This window comes from Mustela nigripes, chromosome 6, assembly GCF_022355385.1.
Source record: "Mustela nigripes isolate SB6536 chromosome 6, MUSNIG.SB6536, whole genome shotgun sequence".
NCBI lineage: Eukaryota > Metazoa > Chordata > Mammalia > Carnivora > Mustelidae > Mustela > Mustela nigripes.
Genome location: NC_081562.1, coordinates 38,878,940 through 38,906,803, shown reverse-complemented (window position 1 = coordinate 38,906,803; position 27,864 = coordinate 38,878,940). Strand labels below are relative to the sequence as shown.

At 37.0% G+C, this 27,864-nt stretch overlaps 1 protein-coding gene and 1 pseudogene across 1 annotated transcript in view; one reads left to right on the top strand and one right to left on the bottom strand.

Moving 5' to 3' along the window:
- PAWR (pro-apoptotic WT1 regulator) overlaps positions 1-27,864 on the bottom strand; it is a 117,900-nt gene that overhangs the window by 41,421 nt on the left and 48,615 nt on the right. Inside the window, exon 2 of the mRNA XM_059402411.1 lies at positions 5,607-5,738. Within this exon, the coding sequence (XP_059258394.1) occupies positions 5,607-5,738 (132 nt within the window). The remainder of the gene's footprint in view (positions 1-5,606; positions 5,739-27,864) is intronic.
- On the top strand, positions 2,894-3,549 carry LOC132020110 (large ribosomal subunit protein eL15-like; annotated as a pseudogene).

The following is a 27,864-nucleotide window of genomic DNA, read 5'->3' as shown; positions in this document are numbered from 1 at the left end:
AGGAAGGGGAAGGCAGACTATCAGTCCTGGGACAATGTCAGAAGCAAGTCCCATATAGGGAACATCAAGAGGCCCAAGTAGAGTGTGAGGGTCATTCATTTAGGAGAACAGAGAACAGGTGGCAGAGAACAGAGTTTTAGAGCTCCGGAAGAGTACGAAAGCAGTATGGCACAGAAGTTTGCAGCCCTTGCAGAGAGCCTCTCTACAGAAAGATTAACAGGGATGATATGCCAGAGCCAAAACATGATGAAGAGAGTGTCCACATTAAATGGTATTCTAGTCTGAAGGTGTCAAAACCCAATCAGGTTGATGATGGGTCTCCATGGTGAAGCAAATCAGCATGAGGTCTTAGAATCTGAACATGAACAAAGACCCTAGGAAGGGCAGCCTATCATAAGGTTACAGAAGCTAAGCCGTATAAGGAGGGAATCCCAGGGCTGGCGGGGGGGGGGGGGGGGGGGGTTGTGATCCAGTGTGGGGAGTCACAATTCAAGCAGGGTATGGAGGGCATCCTACAGCCTTGCATAGGATGCCCAAGCCTGAAGAGGGTCAGCAAGAGTTCATGCACAAAGAAAGCCACCATGTGATGTCAAGCCCCACTTGTGGTGAGGAGGGTATAAATATGGGGAAGGGGTGGCAATGGGAGATAAGTTACATAAAAGGGGATTGAACAAATAAGAAAGTATTAATAAGAAAGTATTAAGGATAACGGGAAACAAGTTTCTCAATGTCACAAAAGGGAGTTACAACTACTAGAATAAATTATAGTATTAGATTAGATTGGAAGTTATCAGTATAAATTAGTTTCAGTATCTACACAGATGTAGGCAGGTGGGCAGACAGAAGACAGATATGTATATATACAGATATACATATATTCTGTAGGTCTATACACAGAGACGGACCAGGAATGGTGACATTTCAGTATCATAAACAAACCTACAGCCCAGATCGTGGCTTCAAAGTACTTTCTAGTGAAAGGAACCCGAGCTCCTTAGCTTCTCAAAGAAATGGCTGCTTCCAATGTCCGTGTAGAAAAGTTAAAAATGAGCCTGTTAACATCATATTATGCCAAGAAGTAGTCCAAGAATGATGGAGATGTGGCAAAGGATACAAAAGCTCGAAAGAGTTTCCACTGGCAAAATCTGGGATAATTTGAACATCAAAATAAAGAATAATGGTGTGGTAGGCAGAATAATGACCCTCAAAAATGTCTATGTCCTAATTCCTGTAACCTTCAAACATATTAGATAATCCGACAAAGGGAAATAAAGGTTGCTAATTAACAACCCTAAATCGGGAGATTATCCTAGATTGTCTGACTGGCTCAATGTAATCACAAGATTCATTAAAAGTGGAAGACAGAGGCAGAAGAAGGTCAGAGGGAGATATGATTAAGAAGAAAGGTCAGAAGGACAAGCTGCAGGAAGTACTCAGCCTACCCATTGCAGGCTTTGATGGAAGAAGGAGGATCATAATCCAAAGAATGTGGGTAGTCACTGAGAAAGAGCTAAACAAGGTAAGAAAATGGATTCTCCCCTAAAGCCTCCAAAAATGAATGTAGTCCTATTTTCGCCTTTGAAGTCTTTGATTTTAGTCCTTGATTTTGGCCAATTAGAACCATGTTGGACTACCAAATTATAAAATTGTAAGATGATAAGTTTGTGCTGTTTTTAAGAAAACAAATTTGTAGTAATTTGTTACAGGAGCAACAGTAAACTATTAGATTGTAACAGGGTACACAACCCATCAGATAAAATAGGTAACAGTGAGTCAATACAGATATACAGATATAAAGGCAGGAAGATGATAAAGTTTGATAGAGATTAAGATATCTACATGGTTCAAAGCACTTACCCACAAAATACTTTTTTTTTCCTGTTAAAGGACTCATTTGATCATCAGTTCCACAAAAGACTTACTAAGAAAGGGAAAGTGAAGCCTGAAAAAAAAACTACCTTAATCATATGACCAGACTGATCAGCAGCCATGAGGGGACAAATTACAATTATGTGTGAACTGACAGGATACATAATGAGAAGAATACAGCATTAATTCTGTGATATTCCTGACACAGATCTATAACCTGAATCTAGAAGTAAATATCAGGTAACCCAAACTGAAGGTATATCATAAAGTAACTGCCCTGTAGCCCTATAATCTTTTATTATTTTTAAAGATTTTATTCATTCATTTGAGAGAAAGAGAGAAAGCACAAGCAAGGGGAGAGGCAGGGAGAGAGGAAGCAGGAGACTCCCCGCTGAGCAGGGAACCCGATGAGGCAATTGATCCCAGGACCTTGGGATCATGACCTGAGCTGAAGGCAGATGCTTAACCATCTGAGCCACCCAGCCACCCACCCTATAATCTTTTAAAGTGGTAAGATTAAGAAATTTATTTTTTTAAAGATTGACTGATTGATTGATTTGACAGAGAGAGAGAAAGAGCACAAGCAGGGAGAGTGGCAGGCAGCGGGAGAAGCAGGCTCCCCACCAAGCAGGGAGCCCAATGTGGGGCTCCATTCCAGGGTCCTGGGATCATGACCTGAGCCAAAAGCAGACATTTAACCAACTGAGCCACCTAGGCCCCCCACAATAAGACATTTAAAGAGAGATTGCTTTAGATTAAAGGAAACTAAAGGGATAACAGCAACTAAATGCAACACCTGATTTGGAATGAGATCCTTCTGCTATACTTTGGAATATCACTGGGATAACTGGTGAAACCTGAATAAGGTCTAAATATTAAATGGTAAGAATGTATTATTTTTAATTTTCTATTTTTAAGAGCCATGTTGTTGTTATGTAGGCGACTCTGTTTGTAGAAAATACTCAGTAAAGCAAAGAAAGGCTCTTTCCTTTTCTTTGAGCCATCAGCTCAAAGGTAAGCCAAGATGGGCAAAATTGTTCCTACCAATCAGGAGTCCATTCAGGAACTATGGAGGAAGAAGTAGTCCACTACAATGTACTTTATTCTCAGGGTGCACTGCTGGCAGTACCACCAGCTCTCTGCACTCCATGGGGCCCCTACTCAACCTGGCCCAATAAAGCACACAGACTAGGGTATAATGCCAAACAAAGTTACGTCATATTTAGGATTCGTGCACAATGTGGAAGCCACAAATGCTCAGTCCCTACAGGTGCGACCTACGGCAAGCTTGTCCACCATGGTGTTAACCAGCTAAAGTTTGCCTGAAGCCTTCAGTTTGTTGCAGAGGAGTGAGCTGGACACCACTGTGGGCATCTGAAAGTCCTAGGAATTCTTACTTCGTTGGCAAAGATTCCATATACAAGTTGAGGTTATCCTCATTGATCCATTCTATAAAGCTAGCAAAAGAAATCCTGACACCCAGTGGATCACCACACCAGTCCACAAGCACAGGGAGACACAAAGGCTGACATCTGCAGGCCGCAAGAATGTGGCCTTGGAAAGGGTCACAAGTTTCACCACACTAATGGTGGTTCTCGCTGTGCAGCATGGGGTAGCTCCACCATTACTGCTAATATAAGTAATGTTTGTAAAATTAAAAGTGTTCTTTGTCAAAATTAGTTGTCTGCGGAATGTTCCATGAATGCACTGTCAAATTATGAAAGTTAAAGTGCAATAATGTTTGAAGACTAAAAGTGAGGGTGAGGGTATATCTTGTTTCTTATAAGAGAAACTCTTTTATCTTTGCTCTACCTTATTAAGGTGTTTATATGTCAGTGTTTAAAATGCTATTTGGTATAACAGGTATAATACAAATTCTGTAAAAGTGAAATGCAGAAGTTAGCCATGTAGATTTGCTGGTGCGTGTAATGAAACCTACAGCTTCACTGTAGGCTGATGTTCACTGTACATCATCCGAGATGATGTGATGCTCTGCTGGTTTATTCTCAAATGGCTGTTTTTAAGGGTTTGGTAGAAACAATTATTTTTTTTTTTAAGATTTTATTTATTTGTTTGAGAGAGAGCATTGTTGGGGGGGGTGTCAGAGGGAGAAGCAGATTCCCCACAGAGATACCTGGTGCTATTTGAGTATACCAAAGTGGCATGACCAAGAATTAAAATTTTAATTCTTAATACATTTTTAAAAAGACTATTTATTTATCTGACAGACAGAGATCCCAAGTAGGCAGAGAGGCAGGCGGAGGGGTGGGGAAGGAAGTAGGCTCCCTGATGAGCCTGACGACAGGCTCCATCCCAGGACCCTGAGATCATGACCTGAGCTGAAGGTAGAGGGCGTAATCCACTGAGCCACCCAGGTGCCCCCTTAATAAACTTATTCTTAATAAAAATACTGTATTGTCTGTATTTCAATAAATTAAGCCTCTATCTTCACCTGGAATACACCCAGATTTAACTTCAATTTTGTTAAACAAAGGATACAAAGATATTTTAGACTATGAATAGTCACACAGATACTGAGAGAAACATGGCTTATTAGCTTACACCATGTCATAATAGGGTAGGTACTTCTAGTAACAACAACTTAGATGCAAAGAACAGATAAACTTGCATCACTTCATCATTCTTCCCATCAGTGTATCTGCCTCAAAGAGCAGATGACAAAGAAATTTTGCACCTGCATTTCCAAACTACCTCAAAATATTTGCCTCTTTCAAATGCCTTTTTATCATAACCTTACAAAGTAATAGAGTTTATATTTAATTTTTTTCATTAATAAAATGGGGAGATATTCGATCTGCTCAGAAACGCCTTTTAAAGTGATATATAATAAAATGCATTTATAAAGTCAAAACTGGAGGCACCTGGCTGCCTCAGTCAGAAGAGTATGCAACTCTTGATCTCAGGGTCACATGTTTGAGCCCCACACTGGGTACGGGAGGTTACTTGAATAAATAATTTTTTTAACATCAAAAATGAACTCTGAGAAGATGACAGATAGTTTATGATCTCAATCATCAAATTAACATAAGATTAGATTATATCACGATCATTCCCAAATTCCAATTTAAATTAAACAATTCTGCAGAATAGTTTGCTTTCTACTGAGGCATTCTAATATGATCAACTCCCAGTTTTCTTTGCCACAAAAACCCAAAATAACAGCTAATTTGAAATTGAGTTTAATTTTACTTGTATAATTATAAAGAAGTGCTGATGTTTCTGGCAATTCACAATACTACAGTTCATTCTTTAGTTGCTATATAATTCTAATGCAGTATCAGCCTACAGCAGAACTCAAAAGCTTACTAATTCTAACTTTATTAAGAGCAAAGAGGAAATTATTTTTCCTAGCTATCACTGATCAGGAACCAAGAACCATATATACTTGTATTTGAACAGAAGGAAAGTCAATGATTAAATCCATTGAAAATACTTAAATGGAGCAGATGTCACCAAAAGGAGAATGGAAAAATTATTAAAAGCTACTTAAAAATGATTGTTAAAATAGCAACTGACATCCTAGTATTTTTAGATATTCATTTGTAAACTAAAAAAATTTTAAAAATAGATTTTTAGGGGTGCCTGGCTGGTTTAGTTGGTTGAGCACGTCACTCTTCATCTTAAGAGTTCAAAATCAATCAACATATAGTAACTCATAAGAAAATGAATTTTTAAGGTAATTCTTTAAAATTAAACTTAAATAAATAAATACTCACTTGTAGCAGGTAGGAACTGCCTGGATCTAATAAACTGACAGCTTCATTCTGCATCGTGTTCTGTTGTGTAATTGCATCCTCACGTTTCCGCTCTTTCTGCCCTGCTTCATCATCTTCATATTCATCTAAGCACTAGAAGAAAAAATAGTTTCCATTTTATTTCCAGATATACTAACAGATTGTATTGACAGTATGTGAAGATACATTTGGATAGCATTAAAGAAGTATCTGTGCATTCAGAAACTAATTTATGTGATAATGGTGTTCCTTTCAGTAATATGTACATTTAATTCCTGTAAATTAAATTACCTGCTTAAACCCCAAACTCCACATTCACACCCCTGACAACTTATCTTTCCTCTAGACTCTAAATAGCAGTGAGAAAGCTTGCTTAAAAGGCAAGGTTCTTTCTTTCACATTCATCCAACAAGTAAATGAAAGGTGTCTACCTTTAAAAAGGCACTTTTCAGAGGGTAACAAATGATATACCCAAGACATGGAATTTATAGTCTAGTGGGAAGTTAACATAGAAGATGTAAGATATACAGAGATATAGATATAGATGCAAATAACTCAATGATAAAGGCCATTTTCCAGCTTAGTACTACCTAAAAGTATACACAGAAAGAGTATTTTCACCTGCAGAATAGTCTTCTATAAAAACTCTGTAGCAGAGTTTATAATTTAAAAAATGGGTAAAATTTAGAACTGCGGATATAGAAAAAAGAAAATTTCAGATGGTGGGAAGAGCATATGGAAAGGTTGTTGCTAAAAAGCTAAATCAACATCTGCATTATCAATTTCCATACCCTACAGAAAAAAAAGTCATAAATAGAAACAAATTTCTATTCATTACAGCCATTGTGGAATGGGCTATCTGTTCCTTGCAAATGAACACATTCTTTTTTTTTTTTTTTTTAAGATTTTATTTATTTCTTTGAGAGAGAGAGAACAAGAGAGCACAAAAGCAGGGAGAACAGCTGAGGGAGAGGGAAAAGCAGGCAGCCCTAAGTGGGAGTTGATCCCAAGGACCTGGGATCACGACTTGAGCCAAAGGCAGATGCTTAACCGACTCAGACACATAGGCACCCCTACAACTGAAAACATTCTTAACCAATATCGCCCTAAAGGGTTCTGTGAGACATGAAAAATAATGTTTCAGCAGGCAGCCTGTAAATAAGAAGGCACTAACAAAAGAAACAGGACCTACAAATTATAAAAAGAGAAAAAAAGTTAAGTTACATCACTGGGAAAACCAAGAAGGGACACTGGAGTGTCTGGAATAGGAGGGACACAGTAGATAAGCAGCACATTCAAAGACACAAGGTTCACGATGGGGGATATGGAAGAAAGCGCCTGAGATGGAGTCTTAAAAATTACAATGATATGGAAAGGAAGTGAGGGGAAAGAATGAAATCTCCTGCTCTCCCTATAATGGAACTGACTGTGTGTACAGGTGTCTTCTGGCCCTAAATGGGACTTGGGTTATTGGTACAAAAAAAAAAATTATGATACTGAGGCTACTTGACTCTGAACCAGGAGACTAGTGTATTTGGTCATGATCCATGAAATTACAGCAGGCTAACATGGTTAGTTTGCAAGCAGGTGAGATCTCAAACCCTTCACAGTTCTTGACAGAGGTGAAGACTGGAAAGGCAATGCTCTGATCACAAAAAACACAAATAACCTGAGAAGTGTGGACTTTTCACTATGTAACACAGAAAGATGTTATGGTGCTACAATTCCCTGGAATATAAATAAAACATAATCAAAACTGATGCAGGGGTGGGGGGCACGTGGGAGGCTCAGATGGTTAAGCATCTGCTTTGCGCTCAGGTCATGATCTCCAAATCCTGGGATCCAGCCCCATGTCTGGCTCCTGGCTCAGCAGGGAGTCTGCTTCCCCCTCTCCTTCTGCTTCCCCCCACCCCCTGACTGTGGTCTCTCTCTCTTTCTCAAATGAATAAATAAAATCTTTTAAAAAAACAAAACAAAACTGATTTTGGAAATAGAACCTATATAAAAAGCAGTTCAGAGTGGAAATTAACAGGGACCAAAAGTGGAGAGTAGACAACAAAGCAGACAATTTGATCCTATGAAAAATACCATATCCTAGGTAGAACACAGAATCAGTTAAAAGAAATCTAATAAAGGGTACTAAACTTTAAGAAACTAGTCCCGATTAGAAAAAGAATCTCTCTTAGGACTCTTTAGAGAACCTCTCTCAGACCAACAGATGGTATCATGTTTAACGGCAAAATATCAATAAAATTTAAAAGCAAAATCAGACTTAAAACACTGATATCCATTCTACTATAAACAGAGTTATTAACATCATTCTGGAGGTGCTATCTGATAAATCCAGGTAAGAAAAATAAAAGATTTCAGCAATAGGAAGAAGGCAAAATTCCAACACTTCAGATGATACAATGTTGAAATAACAGAAAAATCTTAGAATTATTAAAGTTCATTATAATGGTTTTTATAGACGTATACAAAAATTGCTTCCCAAAGTAACATCAACAGCCAGACTGTATAATTTTAATAATAACTATAAAAATAAGTCAAAAACCTTTATGAAAAAAACTACACAATTAAAATCAATTCTTACATTGAGAAAAACCTAATATTGTGAAGATGTCAATTATCTGTAAGCCAATTTATAAGTTGAATAAAAATCCCAATCAAAATCTTAAGGAAATTATTTGGAAAGTAGGGGTAACCATCTGGATAAAGACATAAACATCCAGAAAACTTAACTTTTTAAAAAAGTTATGACAAAGTAATCATTCTAACATTAAAATATATAAAACCACAATAATAAAAACTTTGTAATCGAGGTCCTAGAATAGAAAAGAGAATAAAGTAAAGGAATTTCTCAATACACATTACTGAGATAAAAGGTCATTTAATGCAAAGTGGGGGCTGAGAAGCAAGTGTGTAAGATCTGGAAAAAATAAAGAGTAATCTCATCTCTAGGCTTCTACTCCATGAAAAGAATCATCTCATTCTTCAGTACCTGGACTGCAAAAACCCCTGACCTTGGGATCAAATGTCAGTAGTATAACGCTAGAACTCTTAAATCCTAACGTAGTGTAAACAGAAAATTAAAGCCGAAGCAGACAGCCATGAACTCCCTGAGCACTGGAATATTATTTTATTTATCTTTGTTTTCATTTTCTGAGATCCAGTCCCTCAACACTAACCTCCCTTCCTTCCACTACCTCAATAAATGTATGCTCCCTTACCAACACTTTAAAAAGAAGAAAAAAAAATTCAGTAAATGCTTGATAAATGAATGAATGAGTTACCAAGATGAAACAAATCAGGGAGATGGACTATAGCACCCCAAGATAAAATAGAACATTCTTTTCTGTGGCAACACTGTTACCCACTGACCTGGGAGCCTATTCATCACACACACTATCTCTGAGAAGAATGTGCGCATAGTACTTCCAGGCAGCTTGGATTATATGATGAATCACAACTTCCCTCCAAGGTTCTTGTAGCAACCCGTAGAATTCTTTTAGCAACAAGCATCCTACAAATTCTCTAAGCTATCTTATGTAACTGGGATAAATACACCTAGAGGAAACTTTGGTGGAAATGGTGAGAAGAAAGAATGAAAGCAAAAAAGAATTGAGTCAGTGGACCAAAGTGGGTTAAGACATTTTCCACTTCTATTGCTTTTTTTTTTTTTTTAAGATTTTATTTATTTATTTGACAGATCACAAGTAGGCAGAGAAGCAGGCAGAGAGAGAGAGGAGGAAGCAGGCTCCCCACTGAGCAGAGAGCCTGATTTGGGGCTCGATCCCAGGACCCTGGGATCATGACCTGAGCCGAACGCAGAGGCTTTAAGCCACTGAGCCACCCAAGCGCCCCTCCACTTTTATTTCTTGCAACAGATTAAGAATTCTCTACATGCACAGCTGATGGTATCCTTAATGGAGACAGAGTTATCTTGGGTTTTTTTTTTTTAAACATTTTTTCATTTTTAAGTAATTTTTAAGTAATCTTAAAAATTAAATTAATTTTTAAGTAATCGCTATACCCACCATAGGGCTCAAATTTACAACCCGGAGATCAAGAGTCACATGCTCTATTTAGACAGCCAGTCGTCCCAAGAGTAATTTTTTTTAAAGATTTTATTCCTTTATTTGACAGAAATTACAAGTAGGCAGAGAGGCAGGCAGAGAGAGAGAGGAAGGGAAGCAGGCTCCCTGCTGAGCAGAGTCCAATGCGGGGCTCAATCCCAGAAACCTCAGATCGTGACCTGAGCAGAAGGCAGAGGCTTAACCCACTGAGCCACTCAGGCGCCCCCAAGAGTAATTTTAAAATAAGTACTAGCAAGAAAGAACCAAAAAGAACTCAAACATGTTTTAAAGTTTATTTCTGGGCACTTGGGTGGCTCAGTGGTCAAGCCTCTGCCTTTGACTTATCTCAGGACCCTGGGATCAAGCCCCATATCAGGCTCTGCTCATCAGGGAGCCTGCTTTCCCTCCCCTTCTGCCTGCCTCTCTGCCCACCTGTGATTCTGTCAAATAAATAAATAAAATCTTTTTTAAAAATTCAGTTTCTTTATACTAATCAAAAGCTTTTTATCTGAGAGAGAAAAAGAGGAGATGAAAATAAATGCTGGTTCTATATTATAATTACACCAATGTGTAACTCAATGCACTCTCTTCCCAGCTCTTATTTCTAGATAAATGTAATCACGTCAAAGTTACTGTGTCCTTTTATATAGAATAGAGAGAACCGCATGAGAACAGGGTTAACAATTATTTTAAATTGAAACCAAAAAGCTTTATGAAATAACATTTTTTAAACAAAGTGAGAGTAAGTATCATTGATTGTCACCAAGCTCTTTACTATTTCCAAAACTGCATTTTGGAGCACCAGTATTTTGGCAAATAAAACTCCTGAATAAAACAAAAGTAGGATTTCTCTCTCTCTCTCTCTCTCTTTTTTTTTTTTTTTTTTTTTGTGGCCATATAGTATACCTTGTCTTTATTTCCTTCTTTTCAGTGTTCCAGAATTCATTGTTTATGCACCACACCCAGTGCTCCATGCAACATGTGCCCTCCATAACACCCACCACCAGGCTCACCCAACCCTCCATCCTCCTCCCCTCCAAAACCCTGAGTTTGTTTCTCAGAGTCCACAGCCTCTCATGGTTTGTCTCCCACTCCAATTTCCCCCAACTCACTTCTCCTCTCCATCTCCCCATGTCTTCCGTGTTATTCCTTATGCTCCACAAGCAAAACCATATAATTGACTCTCTCTGCTTGACTTATTTCACTCAGCATAATCTCTTCCAGTCCCGTCCATATTGCTACAAAAGTTCGGTATTCATCCTTTCTGATGGAGGCATAATACTCCATTAGGATATATAGACCATATCTTCTTTATTCATTCATCCGTTAAAGGGCATTTTGGTTTTTTCCACAGTTTGGTGACTGTGGCCATTGCTGCTATGAACATTGAGGTACAGATGGCCCTTCTTTTCACTACATCTGTATCTTTGGGGGTAAATACCCAATAGTGCAATTGCAGGGTCATAGGGAAGCTCTATTTTTAATTGCTTAAGGAATCTCCATACTGTTTTCCAAAGTGGCTGCACCAACTTGCATTCCCACTAACAGTGTAAGATGGTTCCCCTTTCTCCATACCCTCTCCAACATGTTGGACAAACAACATGTTTGCTAGACATCAAACATGTTGTTTACTGTCCTAACTTTGGCCATTCTGTTTTAAGTGTGTTGTAAGGTGGTATCTCAATGTGGTTTTGATTTGAATCTCCCTGGTGGCTAATGATGATGAACATTCTTTCATGTGTCTGTTAGCCATCTGTATGTCTTTCTTTGGAGAAGTATCTGTTCATGTCTTCTGACCATTTTTTGACATGACTACATGTGTCTATTGCAAATATCTTCTCCCGTTCCATGGGTTGCCTCTTTTTTTTGTTGTTGACTGTTTCCTTTGCTGTGCAGAAGCTTTTGATCTTGAGGAAGTCCTAAAAGTTCATTTTCACTTTTCTTTCCTTTGCCTTTGGAGACATATCTTGAAAGAAGTCGCTGTGGCCCATGTCAAAGAGGTTACTGCCTATGTTCTCCTTTAGGATTCTGATGGATTCCTGCCTCCAGCTGAGGTCTTTTATCCATTCCCAGTTTATCTTTGTGTATGGTATAAGAGAATGGTCGAGTTTCAGTCTTCTATACATATAGCTGTCCAATTTTCCCAGCACCATTTGTTGAAGAGACCATCTTTTTTCCTAGCATATTTTTTCCTAGTTTGTCGAAGATTATTTGGCCATAGAGTTGCGGGTCCATATCTAGGCTCTCTACTCTGTTCCAGACCCCAGTTTTGTTTTTCTTTTTCAACATTTCCTTAGCGATTTGGGATCTCCTTCTGGTCCATATGAATTTTAGGATTGTTTGTTCCAGCTCTTTGAAAATGGTATTGAAATTATAGACTGCTCTAGGCAGTATACACATTTTAACAATGTTTATTCTTCCGATCCATGAGCATGGAATAGCCTTCCATCTTTTTGTGTCTTCAATTTCTTTCATAAGTGTTCTGTAGTTCCTTGAGTACAGATCCTTTACCTTTTTGGTTAGGTTTATTCCCAGGTATCTTATGGTTCTTGGTGCTATAGTAAATGGAATCAATCCTCTAATTTCCCTTTCTGTATTTTCATTGTTAGTGTATAACAAAGTAACTGATTTCTGTACATTGATTTTGTATCCTGCCACATTACTGAATTGCTGTATGAGTTCTAGTAGTTTGGGGCTGGAGTCTTTTGGGTTTTCCATATAAAGTACCATGTCATCTGTGAAGAGAGAGAGTTTGACTTCTTCATTGCCAACTGGAATACCTTTGTTTCTTCTTGTTGTCTGAATGCTGTTGCTAGGACTAGTACTATGTTGAACAAGACTGGCAAGAGTGGGCATCCTTGTCATGTTCATGATCTCAAAGGGAAGGCTGTCAGCTTTTCCCCATTGAGGATGATATTCGCCATGGGGTTTTCATAGATTTCATGAGGTTGAGGAATGTTCCCTCTATCCCTATACTTTGAAGCGTTTTAATCAGGAACAAATGCTGTATCTTGTCAAATGCTTTTTCTATATCAATTGAGAGGACCATGAGGTTCTTCTCTCTTCTCTTGATTTGTTCTATCACATTGATTGATTTGTGAATGTTGAACCACTCCTGCATCCCATAGATAAATCCTACCTGGTCGTGGTATATAATCTTTTTAATGTATTGTTGGATCCTATTAGCTAGGATCTTGTTGAGAATCTTAGCATCCATATTCATCAGGGATGTTGGTCTGAAATTCTCCTTTCTGGTGGGTTCTTTGCCTGGTTTGGGGATCAGGGTAATGCTGGCTTCATAAAAAGAGTCTGGAAGTTTTCCTTCTGCTTCTATTTTTTGAAACAGCTTCAGGAGAATAGGTATTATTTCTTCTTTGAATGTTTGGTAGAATTCCCCAGGGAATTCTTCAGGTCCTGGGCTCTTGTTTTTGGGGAGGTTTTTGATCACTGCTTCCATCTCCTTACTAGATACTGGTCTATTCAGGTTGTCAATTTCTTCCTGATTCAGTTTTGGAAGTTTATAGGTTTCCAGAAACGCATCCATTTCGTCTAGGTTGCTTAACTTATTGGCATATAACTGTTGATAATAATTTCTGATGATTATTTCTATTTCCTTGGTGTTAGTCGTGATCTCTCCCTTTTCATTCATAATTTTATTAATTTGGGTCCTCTCTCTTTTCTTTTGGATTAGTTTCGCCAATGGTTTATCGATCTTGTTCTTTCAAAAAACCAGCTCCTAGTTTCGTTGATATGTTCTACTGTATGTCTAGTTTTTATCTCATTGATCTCTGCTCTAATCTTGATTATTTCCCTTCTTGTGTGGGAGTTGGCTTAATTTGTTGTTAATGTCCAGTTGTTGTTGTTGTCCAGTTCTTTAAGGTGTAAAGAGAACTGGTGTATTCTGGATTTTTTCAATTTTTTTGAGGGAGGCTTGGATGGCTATGTATTTCCCCCTTAGGACCGCCTTTGCTGTATCCCATAGGTTTTGGACTAAAGTGTCTTCATTCTCATTGTTTACCATGAATTGTTTAAGTTCTTCTTTGGTTTCCTGGTTGAACCAAACATTCTTAAGCAAGGTGGTTTTTAGCTTCCAGGTGTTTGAATCCCTTTCAAACTCTTCCTTGTGGTTGAGTTCCAGTTTCAAAGCACTGTGGTCTGAGAATATGCAGGGAATAATCTTTTGGTATAAGTTGAGTCCTGATTTGTGACCAGAGGTCTATTCTGGAGAAAGTTCCAGAGAACTTTTTTTAACCTATTTAACCTTTTTTAACCTCATCACAACGAAAGGTTCAATACAACAAATTCCATAATAATAACCTTTTAACTTGAACTTTTTTTTATACATATACCTGTGTTTTTCTTTTTTCTTTTCTATTTTTTTTAATATTCATATAGAGATAAGCTTCAAGGGTAATCCTCTTTCCCCAATCAATACTATCCCTATATACTATCCCTATAAATAAACCAGTTTTAATCCCCCTTTATCTCTGGAAAGTTGAGCCCTTTAACAAAGATATCAAGATATACCCAGGAAGAATCAAAATAACCTTCCCCCACACTGAGGATTTATAACACCCTCCCATCTTTTCTTCTGTTTCTGTATATTGGTTTTTCTGGTAATATATAAATGTTCTGGTAATATGTAAATCTTATACTTGGGGTTCATTTTGGCAGGGTTCTTTTTTCCTTGTCATTTACTTTTGTCGGTTTTTTTGTCTGTTTTTGTTTGTACACCTTATAAATCTTACCTTTGGGGCCCATTCTGGCTTGGTCTTCTTTCTCTTTCTCTTTCTCTCTCTCTCTCTCTTTTTTTTTTCTGTCTCTCTCTTCCTCTCTCTTTTTTTTCCTTTTTCTTTCTTTTTGGTGGGGAGTCCCAATAGCTCGGAAGTGTGCCAGGGTGCACCTTGCCCAGATCACGGTTGATACATTCAGCTACACATCCCCTCAGCCATCTCTCACCAAAATGACTAGGAGGAGGAATGCCCAACAGAGGAAAAATTCAGAGACTGTGCCCTCTCCATCAGAGCTACTGGATATGGATATAAACAGTATGTTGGAAAGGGAATTCAGGGTAACAATTATCCAGGCAATGGCTAGGTTGGAGAAAACCATTAATGACAACATGGAATTGATTAGGGCAGAAACGAAAGTCATCAGGGAAGAAGTTAAAAATGCTATCAAGGAGTTCCAATCTAATCTAAATTCTCTAATAGCTAGGGTAAATGAGGCAGAAGACAGAATTAGTGATCTAGAGGATGAACCGAGAGAAAAAGGATCAGGAGGAGGCCTGGAACAAACAGCTTAGAAGCCATGAAAACAGAATTAGGGAAATAAATGACTCCATGAAACGTTCTAGTGTCAGAATTATGGGAATCACTGAAGGGGAGGAGAAAGAAAGAAGATTAGAAGATATAGCTGAACAAATTCTCCATGAAAATCTTCCCAATCTGGGAATAGAACCAGCATTCCTGTCCTAGGGCAGAAAGGTCTCCCCACCAAGATCATAGAATCTAGAAAGACCACAAGACACCTGATTGTGAAACTGATGAAATCATAAATTTTAGACAGGAGCCCTTGAGAGCAGCTAGGGGGAAGAGATTCCTCACGTACAGAGGAAGGCCCATCAGAATAACATCAGACCTATATTGAAATACCTAAGATACTGATGATAAACACTGAGCTAATATGTCATTTGAGATCTGCTTCAAAATAACACAAGAAATAAAATGGGTAGTGTGTGGTGCGTATAGATAAAACTTGCCAGAAGTTGGTAACTGTTGAAGCTGAAGGAGGCATACATGGAGAACCTCATTACAACATTTTCCTTAATTTTGTACATGATTGAAAGTCCCATAAGGTTTTTTAAAAAGCAGTAAAATTTAACTGACCATTTACTAAATAACTAAAACTAGATAAATATTTATTCTAAGGGCATTTGGATGGTTCAGTTATTAGGCGGCTGCCTTAGGCTCAGATCATGAACCCAGACTCCTGTGATGGAGCCCCGCATCAGCTCCCTGCTTGGTGGGAAGCCTGCTTCTCCCTCTCCCGCTTCCTCTGCTTGTGTTCCCTCTCTATCAAGTAAATAAATAAAATCTTTAAAATATACATATATTTTATTCTAAGTAACACAACTCTTCTGCTTCTAGAGAATAAAATGATGGAGTATTATTCACAAAGTGTTTTCCAAGAAATGGGAAATGTTTGCAATTTCATGCAGAGTGAAAAAAAGATATGAAATTCACTCAGCACATCACAACCCAGAATTTTTATGAAGAAAAAGAAAACAGAACAGAAAATATCAAAGAACACTTTTTTGTACAACTTTTGTTTTAGATTGTCTGTGAATGCACTGCCTCACTTAGTACAAGACAGAATTAGTAAAAGTTGCAGGGAAAAGAGTGGCTATGAGTTGACAATGGCTATAGCTAGATGACAGTTGGCTAAGCATTTATCTACCCTACAGTTCTATATATGTGTATTTTTATTTTTTATTTTTTAACTTTAAAGAGACTTTCTGGAGGGATTCTATCAGATCTTATTTCCACATCTACTTTGGACACTGACAGCAGGCCAAGCTTCCCTGGGTCTCATCCATCACTGTACAGACCCTCATTTCCATCTTATTCTGTACATTCTATAATCTGCTTCAATCCTATATCCCCCTCCTCTCCCTTCCAAATCATCCCATTGTATCCTCTGAATTCCTGTAGATTAATATTTTGCTCTCCTCAACTGCAGAATGAAGTCTAGCTGGCTCCCTGAAAAATCCCTTTCCCCTATGGCTGTCTCAATTGAAAGCTATTTGTGTTTTAATTTCTCTAGTGTCAAAAAAAAAAAAAAAAATGTCTCTAGTGTCTTCTCTGACTACCTATCTAGAACAAGTCTCTCCTTTGGTCACAAAGCGCTAGCCCAGTGATTCTCATTCAGTCAATACCACTCCCTACAAGGCATGGAATTTTTTGAAGGCATTTTTGGCCATATTGATGACTAAGCCATGCTACTGGTTTATGGATCAGAGGCATGGAATGAATATCTTGCAATTTGAAAAACTAGTCCCTCTAAGAAAGAACTGACCCATATCCCATTCAACCACAGAATATAATACTGAACAGTCATGCAGGTGAAAAACCCATTATTATAATTATCTGAGCCTAGATATATTCTACCTCTAAAACACAGTATGTTTTGGGGGTGGTTTACAGCATTTTAAAATATATAGAGATCTTTCCAGGAAGACAATTATATCCTGTAAACGATATTTTGTTAGTAATCTTATGAAAAAATTTGCTTGACATTTCAGAAAATGTCACTAACAGCAAAACTATTCATGGTATTTGAGTCATTAATAAAGCACACTTTTATCAGTCCAAAACAAAGTTTGAAAGCCACTGCATTATGTTTTGATAGCTCTAAGACTTTGCGTAAGGCAACAGATTCCACCATCACAATAGCAACATCACCACAGTATATCACACTTATTACAAAACATGGCAGATATGGTATATATTCGATGTTTGCCAAACTAAATACTGGTTGCATAGTGAAAAGACAAGACTAGACTGAACCAGGTTAAAAAGGACACTGAAACTAAGGAGAAGTTGGGGCTTAAAGTCCTAAACACAAAGTAACCAGACAATCATCACTTAATTTCTTGAACAAATGAGAGACATACTGGTTTTCAAAGACTAACCACAGAGTGATATATATGTGAAATACGCAAATAAACTTGGCTTAGAACTCTTAAGGCTGTAGTTTCCTACTACTAAAATTTTTATGACTATACCTCAAAGGTTGTGGGGTTTTTTACTTCTTTTCAGTTCAAACTCATTTCCCTTTTATTAAAGTCCAAGTTACCATTATATTGTTTGGTATTTAATTAAGGAAAACTTGTTCAAATAAGGTAAAATGTCATCCAGGATGACATCCTGGATGACGAACCATCATCCATGTCCATGATGACCATGGAGTATTTCCAAATACTGGAAATCAGTATTTCCAGGTGGTTGTTTGCAGCCAAGTAGCATCATGCATAAATCTTTAAGAAGCCCATCTATGAAGTTTATACTTTGTCAAGGCCCAATTCCTCTGGAGTGGAGATTCTCAGTTTAAAGTTGATCTAAGCTCCTGAATGACTTAGGGGTAGATTTCCTTATGAGGTCCTACTTTGTTCTTAACAATCTCTAGGATGAAAACTACACTAGCAAAATCATTTCACCACCTACATGCCAGCAAAGCAGCAACATTGATTTTGGATTCTGAAACCAGATCACAGCCAACAAGCATGTTCATCCCTTCACAATTTCCAGGTATCAATATCTGGCTTATAGAAGTATGTCACCCAATGAGCATCAAATTCCTCATCTGTTTCCTCTGACCCACAAGAGTAGCAGCAAACTGGACAGTGGCAGTGGGGCAGGGAGCCTGGGACCAGGTACAGGAAGCCTCAAGGGCTGGCAATGGCCATTATAGCTACTGCTACAGTACGAAAGAGAACAACACCAAGCCTAATGATGAAGTCAGCATGTACTTTATCCATGTCAAGGTTTTTAATATATCAAAAATGTAGTAGGTTCATAGAATAAAATACTAAAAAGGATCCAATTCATAGCCACTTTTCCTTATCAATTTTATAAGGCAGAATTCCATGAAATTTAGGAGTTCAGAAAAAGCAATCAACATACCATTTGCCAACTTTATTATTTTTTTAAAAATATGTACATATTTGAGAGAGGTAGTGTGAGTGTGGGATGGGGGTAGGGGATGGGTACAGAGAGAGAGGGAGGAGTAGACTTCCCTGCTGAACACAGAGCCCAACATGAAGCTCAATCTTAGGACTCTGGGATCATGACCTGAGCTGAAATTGAGTTAGCTGCTTAACTGACTGACCTACCCAGACGTCCGTCCCCATTTGCCAACTTTAAACACAATTTTATTAAGGTATTTTTAAATTTTTGTAATATATGGAAAACAGCACACTCCATAGGACTTTTTACTTACACTAGTAAGAATTCTTGGACACTAGGAGTATACCTAACCATAACAGATTACCATCATTCGCAACTATTATTTATCTAAAACTACACATACAAAACAAAATACAATTTAAAAAAATTCTGATTTGAACACACTAAGAATTGTTAAAATTAATTTTTGTTAAATATAAATGCTTAAGCCTAGTTTTGAGACTTTGATATTTTGACAGTATAAATTGTGTGGTATACTATCTAGTTCTTGGAGGAGTTCAGCTAGATACTGCTTCACATTCCTCTTTTTTCACAGCTATTCTTTTTCATAAGCAATGAGTCTTACAAAGAATGAAATAATCCATTCATCTCCAAACAATATTGAACAGTTCATAAAATTCATTAAAAAATGCTACTTTCTTTAATTTTCAGAATTCTCCCCAATTTTAATATTCTCTTCTATCCAAATGCTTAAGTCTGTATAACATACACATATCTGATCTTAAAATAAAGAATCCCCATAAATTCCTTAAGTGTTCTCATTTTTCAATAAATTTTTGCAAAGTATAAATACTTCTCCAGGGAATAGGACATTTTCCTCATATGAATTAGAATGAGGACAAGAATTAAAACAGAACTAAAATGAAATGCAAATTTCAAACAGCCAGGTAAATTTAACTGTATCTATTATAATAAATCATATGAATGTGGCTCTAAAAGCATTCTCACTGTCCTTTGCATTTAAAAGAAAATCAAGTAAGCAATCCTAGCAAAGCTTTTAGGGAAAAGAAAGAAAAGCTATATAGCTCCAAGAGAATGAAAAAAGTTTCTATTCAGGATCACACAATTACAAAGCATAAATGTGGGTATGTAGCTATGCTTTTTCAAAATGAAAGTTACTATATCCATGTAAGGCATTAGGAAAGTTGAGATTTTGTTCAGTAAGACCATGTCAATCCCTATCGGTACTGCTGCTGCTTTATCTGCCCCCCTTTCTGGTAACACCCTTTTTACATCCTCCATTAGTTCTTTTCTAGCATATAGCAGTCTGTCATCACGCAACCTCTGCCTAGCTTCTCCTCACCTTCCTCCCCGCTAAGTCAAGAGGTTTATTTTGAATGGTTAAACAAAAGAAACTTTTCAATAACAAAAAGAAAACTGAAATAAGATCAAAATAATAAGTATCTGTACATGAAAAGAACTGAACAAAATGAACAAATGAATCCTCTCTTCTCTCATCAGGTGTCTAAAAAAGCCATGTATATCGTATCACAATGATTAAAAACTACTACTACTATTACCACAACAAACAGCCCTAAGCCAGAAAGTTTGGAAAATAAATGGAGTAAATTAAAATGTATGAAATTTCCAAAACTAATTATTAAATAAGAATTCAATAACTGAATTAGTTGTGTTTTCTAACAACTTTGTAATATCAGAAGTACTCTGATTTCATGGATTTAAAAGCTAAATTTACAATAAACACTAGCATTTTCAATAAAAAAGAAATCTTAGTTATAAAGAATCTCAAAATATAACCCTCCAAAAACAAAAAATGAAATCAGAATTTCATTCTTACAGTTTTAAAGCACCTTTCTCACCATTAAAATCTACACCAATACCATCAGATACGACGACTCAGCCATGGTCAGACCCAACCACACAATCTTGTGCTGGGATCCTACTGGACCTCAGGGCTAAGCAAGTGTTAAATTCTCTAAATAGCAATATTCATGATTAGACAGGTAGCACTTTCATTTTCAGCCATTTCAACTAATATTAGTAAACATAAGTCTTTAAAAATAATTTTAAAACTGCAGTTGGGGGGCACCTGGGTGGCTCAGTGGGTTAGGCCGCTGCCTTCGGCTCAGGTCATGATCTCAGAGTCCTGGGATCGAGTCCCACATCGGGCTCTCTGCTCAGCAGAGAGCCTGCTTCCCTCTCTCTCTCTCTGCTTGCCTCTCCATCTACTTGTGATTTCTCTCTGTCAAATAAATAAATAAAATCTTTAAAAAAAAAAAAAAAGAAAAGAAAAAAGAAAAAAAACTGCAGTTGGGTACTTTTATTTAAACAGAAAATGACATTTTTCCTAATTACAAAATTAATTAATGTACATTACCAAAACACTTTCGAAATAAAAAAGGAGAAGCGCCTGTGTGGCTCAGCTGGTAAAGCATCACTCTTGATTTCAGCTCAGGTCATGATCTCGGGATCCTCAGATTGAGCCCTGGGTTGGGTTCTGTGCTCATTGGGGAATCTGTTTCTCACTCTTCCTCTCCCTGCCACACCACCCCCGCCCCCAGGCTCCCATTCACTCACTCTCTCTACAATAAATACTTAAAATAATAGACAAAACTGTTATCATTTTGGCACAAATCCCTCCTTCCACTAGAACTTTCTTCTTAAACTCAGGTAATTATAGGCATCCTGTTGAGACCTACTTGTACATCTCTCTGTTTTCAACAAAAATTTTAGTAGCTGCATAGTATGATTTCACATTATGAATATACATCATGATTTATTTAATCATATCCGGTTGTAGGTCATACAAGCTCAACAGTCTTTCATATAAATTCTAGTATACATCTCTAATTTTCATGGCTCTTTAAGAATGCTGCCAAGGGGCACCTGGGTGGCTCAGTGGGTTAAAGCCTCTGCCTTCGGCTCAGGTCATGATCCCGGGGTCCTGGGATGGAGCCCTACATCGGGCTCTCTGCTCAGCAGGGAGCCTGTTTCCTCCTCTCTCTCTGCCTGCCTGTGATGTCTGTCAAATAAATAAATAAAATCTTTTTAAAAAAAGAATGCTGCCAAATCTTCTGCCAAGAAAATTGTTTCATCCTTACTATTTTTTTTAACTGTTTCCAAACATATTAGGCAAATAAAGGTTTGACCGAATCCTAGTTAGCAAAATAAACTTGGGTTATCTTTATTAACCTTATGTATCTCTTTATGTATTTTTACTTTCCTCACTATGACCTCTCTCCATTTTTATTTTTATTTTTTTTTTAAGATTTTATTTATTTATTTGCTAGAGAGAGAGAAAGAGCACGAGCACAGGCAGACAAAGTGGTAGGCAGAGGCAGAGGGAGAAGCAGGCTCCCCGCCCAGCAAGGAGCCCGATGTGGGACTCAATCCCAGGACGCTGGGATCATGACCTGAGCCAAAGGCAGCTGCCCAACCAACTGAGCCACCCAGGTGCCCCTCCTCTCTCAATTTTTATATTAGTTTCATTTCCCTAATATTTCTGAAAGCTCTTAATATAGTAATATGGCAACTTCTATCATATAGCTAATCTTTTCCTAGCTCACCTTTTAATTCTGTTTCCTTTTGAAATTTTCTCCCTGTGGTTTTAAGAAAATATTTTCCCATTTTGAGATCTAACAAACACATACACTTTCTAATTTTTACTATCTCATTATTAATTTCTTAACCCATTTCCTATTTAATTTGTTATATAGTCAGGCTGGAAACAAATCTGTTTCCTTTTTTTATAATAAGCAGCTGTTCTAGCCATATATATGGAATAATCCAGAACTGCAACACTGGTAGTGGGTTGTATGAGTAATGGCTCCTGGAGCACCCCCTCCAAGTTTCATACCCAGGGGCTCTGAACAACCCATCTCCCTACCATAGATACAAAATCCTACCTTTATTACATATTTATGGGTATGTTTTTAGCTTTCTATTATGTTCCACTGACCTACGAAACCAGGTATTACGAATTTAAAACTCATTAGTGCTATGAGTCTAATTCTATTCTGAAAGCTTATTTATCAGTATTTTCAGCAAGCTGTCTAATTATTTCTGGAATGAATATGAAAGAGGGTCTTCCCATATCCCTCAATTGTAAAAACAGGTAATTCAGAAGCAAGTCCTGACTAGCAGGATATTAACTGTGTAATTATACTTGAATATATTAACTGGGCTAGTATCCTTTCCCATCAAAACTGACTACCCTATGGAATTTTTTTAAGTTCTTAAACTTAGTGAATCCAGGATTTTACTAGTTTTTCGCAGATTTTCTTTCCATAGCCTTATATTATACACTTTCTTCTATTACCCACAACCCAGGTCTCAACCTAGCTAGACTTGTTTTAATGCTTAGCAGTTGGGAGTAATAGGTCTTGGTATTTATAACATACGAATTCCTCAACATGAGTCACAAAAACAATGCTAGGAAAACAAACTAGGCACTAGTTTAAGTAAAGAGACTATCTTCAGAAGAAACTATTAAAAAAAAGACAAATATGCAAAACATATTCTATCTTAAATGTATCAATGATGGCTCTTAAGCATAGTGTTAAGATCAGAAAAATAAACACCATACTCTTCAGCTCAAGAGTTCACACATTACGGATTACAGCCCTAGAGAGCAATATGAATATCAAAGAAAATGAACAATCCAAGTTATCTACAGTTTTCAGCTATTATCAGATTTAAACAATCCAGTATTCACAGGCTTTCTTGAGCTACATCCAATGATGCAATCTAATCCCATGATAGTTATTCCTCAGCTTCCAAAATATTTGGGCAATATACTCAACCACTCTATGCTTGTTCTGCTCATCTACAAAATGGGGATAACACCAATAGATATTCCCATAGAACTGTAAGGATTAAAGGAAATAATGACTGCAGAAAAACTAAAACAGTAACACACAGCACTTAGTAAATACTATATCATAACACTCATCAAAGAACACTCAGACATACATTTAAGCATGATACTGACAGTAACAGCTAACTTTTACTGCATACTTACTATGTACCAGATATTTTTCTAATACTTTACTTGGATTATTTCAGTTAATCCTCACAGGTAGGTACTACTATAGATTTATTTGGTCAATGCTGCTTCAACTGGAATATCCTTCTCCTTACTTGTCTATGTTTCCAATTCCCAGTATCCAATTCTTCCACATAGTAGGGATATAGGTATTTATTGAATGAAACCTTGTCTGATTATTTCAAATGGAAAAATCAGACTATAAATCCTTAAATTCTTAATATTTAACTCATTCTAGTTCCTGATTACCTACCACTACATTGCTCCTTTCTTTCATGTTACCTACTTAGTTAGATTTTAAGGTTCCCAAAAGCAGGTTTCTCATCCAGTATTGTTTCTGGATCCTTCAGTCTCTTGTCAGTAATAACTACAAAATGGGAAGTTAATAAATACAAATGCATATTTCTTAATTTAATATTTCCTAAGGACTTCCAATAATATTTTAAAATAATTATAACAGCAAATTTACTAACTTATTCAAGGACATTCCTTTTTCTTAAAGCTACAATTGGAAAAATACTCAGGAGAACTCTCATACATAACATGCTCTAAGAAACACTATACAAATGCAGTAAAGTCTTATTTTTTCTGCACTGAACAGGCCAAACCTCCCTATGTTCTAAATAATTAATATGGGTCACTCAACCTCCAGCCCCTCCCTCTAAATAATGAAAAGCAGTGATTACTAAATTCAGAGGATCGAAAATTAAGTCTAAAAAGACTGCAGACAGAAGTTCTGAAACTTTTAGAGTAAGTTATGTCTTTCTAGTTTTTGTGGGAATATTTACTATAAAATCATTCAGAATTTCCTTTAAACTACCTATTGAGATTTTGGGAGGCAGAAAGAGAGAAGACTATGGAACAGAAAGCAATCTACCACATGTTGAGATTTCTCCAATGCAATGTGCTTTTTCCGAGAATTTAGAAATATTTGGATAAACACAATGACAGAATAATTTGTATACATACTTCAACAAAAGGAATGATAGCACTGAATCCTTTGGAACTGAGCAATTATCCTGGAATCTCTTTTATGCCTGGAGTAACAAAACCACCAAAGAGCTCTTCTCTATTTTAGCCAGAATTTTCAATAGAGAACATTACCATTTGGTCAATACTACTAAAAAGAAATTACTAAGTAAAGGAAAGTCATAGGAAAAGGAATCCTAAAGAAAAGATGGAGAGTCACAGTTTTGCTAAGGTTTCCACTTTCAGAGCATAAAGTTTTGTAAAGGTTCTATAGAAAACCTACCTTTTCAGTTTAGTGTCTCTTAAGTGCATCTTCTTTTTTCCATTAGAAACATTCATCTAGCCCCTCTTATGAAGTTATATTTCTGTTTAAATTTTCTTGTTCCCTATACACATCCTCTCCCATCCTCAATATAGTTCCACGAAAATAATTCAACTTAAACTTAACATATAAATCATTCATACTAATATGTAATTTCATTAAGAATGGGTTCTCTCAAAAATTAATTAATTAATTAATTAATTAATTAAAAGTGTATGTCTACATAAAACAAACTAAACCGATCTTGAATGTAAGTCAGCACTTAGCACAGAGGCTGGAGCACTGCGGGTATTTAAAAATTAAGTAGATGAACAACTTAACAAGTGAACCAATGAATGCCTAGCATGCTCCCACCCACCAAGGGTCTTTCCTCAGCGCTCTCTTCGTCCTAGATCCTCCATTTTTCTCCCATCCGTTGGCCCCAAGACTCAAGGACCCAAGTCCTACGTGCTGTATCCTATTCTTCTATCCCAGGCGTACAACCACAGAATGACCCAAACATGCAATCCAACTTGTATAACCAAGAGAGATTCGCCTTCTCAAACTCTTTAATCCTTTGGATACACATATCTCAGGCATTAAGAAGAGAAAGAACCTAGGAGAAAGACTACTTTGGGAGCACAGGGGTATAGCTTAAAGGAAGTCAATCCTAGAAGAGTTTAACAGGTAGGGATCTTGGAAGACAGCTTATGCGTATATGTATCTGAGTCTGAGGTCAAGAGGAGTAACTAAAAACTGAAGTAGCAGTTTTTAGCAGATAGTAAAGATAGTAAAGAAAATATAAGGAGAACTAAAAATTTAATCTCAATTTTGTCTAATTACCATATAACACCCACCACTGAATGGTGAATTCATTTTACTTTACATTTTATTGGATAACATTAAACTCTATTTGTGCCCTTAATTCTCAGGTTTTATTGATTATACGAATGTAGTAAAAATGATTTTTTTTTAATTTTCTATATAGTACATGATCATGCTAACTCAAATGTAGTAACAACAGTAATAGTTAACAATCATAGAACACTTCTAGGTCAGGCACTGGCCTAAGTGTTTTTCAGAGAATAACTCTTAATCTGCACAACCCTGTAAAAGAGAGGTATCATCAAACCCACTTTATAAATTCCGAAGCAGTTAAGTAACTTACCTAAAGTCATACAGCTAACAAGTTGATGGAACTGTGATTTGAACTCAGATAATGTATCTGCAGGGCCTATTTTATATTATTTTTTTATTTTTTAGGGCCTATGTTCTTAATCAGTAACCAGTATTTACTATTCTGTGTGACTAGCTTATTCTCTACTCTTATAAAAAAAATTTTTTTTAAAGTCTCAAATACAACAGATATTTTATAAAATGTTTACTAACAGGATTAAGAAAATCTAATGACTTACAAAGGGAAACCGCGTATCTCCTTTCTTGAGCATTCTGAAAAATCATAAATATTTACCTGCTATGCTATAAGATGAAGATGGGGGAAGGTGCATAACAGGAATACTATTCTGTGGTGACTAGCTTATTCTCTACTTTAGAAAAATTTTTTTAAAAAGGTCCCAAATAGGGACACCTGGGTGGCTCAGTGGGTTAAGCCTCTGCCTTCTGCTCAGATCGTGATCCCAGGGTCCCGGGATTGAGTCCCACATCGGGACTCCTGCTCAGCAGGGAGCCTGCTTCTCCCTCTGCCTGCTGCTCCCCCTGCTTGTGCTTGCACGAGCTCGCTCTCTCTCTCTCTCTGACAAATAAATAAAATTTAAAAAAAAAAAAAAAAGGTCCCAAATACAGCAGCTATTTTATGTTTACTAATAGGAGTAAGAAAGTCTAATGATTTACCAAGGGAAACTGCATATCTCCTTTCCTGAACATTCTGAAAAATCATAAATATTTACCTGATATGCTGTAAGATGAAGGTAGGAGAGGGTGCATAACAGGCAAAATATATTTTATTAAATCAAAGATGCCAGTGATTTAAAACATACCATTATTTTACATGCCACTGACAAAAAAAAAAAACAAACCACACACACACACCTGCCAAAAGATAATGCAGTGTTATTTTAAAACATATCATATCTTAAATGAAAAGGGAACAAAGGTATAACTATGTCAACAAACTACAGTCACTTAATCGAGGAAACTTCAATATATAGTTGCTTAATAGATGAGACCATGTAAAGGAAAATTAGTATTTCCTGAAATCTGCTTTATTATTCTGGGTATCTACATATGTAGAAGAAATTAAAGACTGGAAAACAACCTAAGACTAGCTTTTAAACTGTGGTTGTAGAGAATTTTAAAACTACATGAGATACTGGTTTACCAACCATATGCCTAGATTAGTTAGCTGGGGCTACCGTTAACAAAACATGATACAATGGGGGCCTAAAGAAGAGAACTTTAATTTTCTCACGGTTCTGGAGGCTGAAAGTCCAAGACCAAGGTGTCAGCAGGTTTTGTTTCTACTGACACCTCTCTCCTTGGTTTGCAGACAGCTGTCTTCTCACAGTACCTTCATATGGCCTTTTCTGTGTGGGTGTGTTTCTCTGCTATCTCTCTCTCTTCTTATGGACACAAGTCATACTGGATTAGTGTCCCCCTCTCAAAATCTCATTTAACCTTAATTATCTCCTTAAGGGCCCTATCTCCAAGTGTAGTCATATCGGAGGTTAGGGCTTAGGTGGATGGAAGAAGATAAAATTCAGTCTGTAATAAAATACAAGAGCAGATCTTATTGGAACCCATTCCTAGAATGCAAAACATCATTTCTGTATAGGCAACTACTATTGATGTAATAGTCCTCAGTACAAAATCATTTCTACATTAGGATCGACAACTAAAACATAATAATAAAATAATAATAGTAGCTCTTCATTTGAGACTAAAAAAATTATTCTGGGATTTTTATAAATTGTTTAAGGCTCAAGAAATTACCCTTATTTCTGGTTCTTGCTATATTCTCATATGAGAATCAATTTACATTTTACATGACAAATACTGCTTTCAGGCAATTTTTGCACATTATTCTATGTATTACTTAAGAATAAGAATCCTGGGGGCGCCTGGGTGGCTCAGTGGGTTAAGCCGCTGCCTTCGGCTCAGGTCATGATCTCAGGGTCCTGGGATC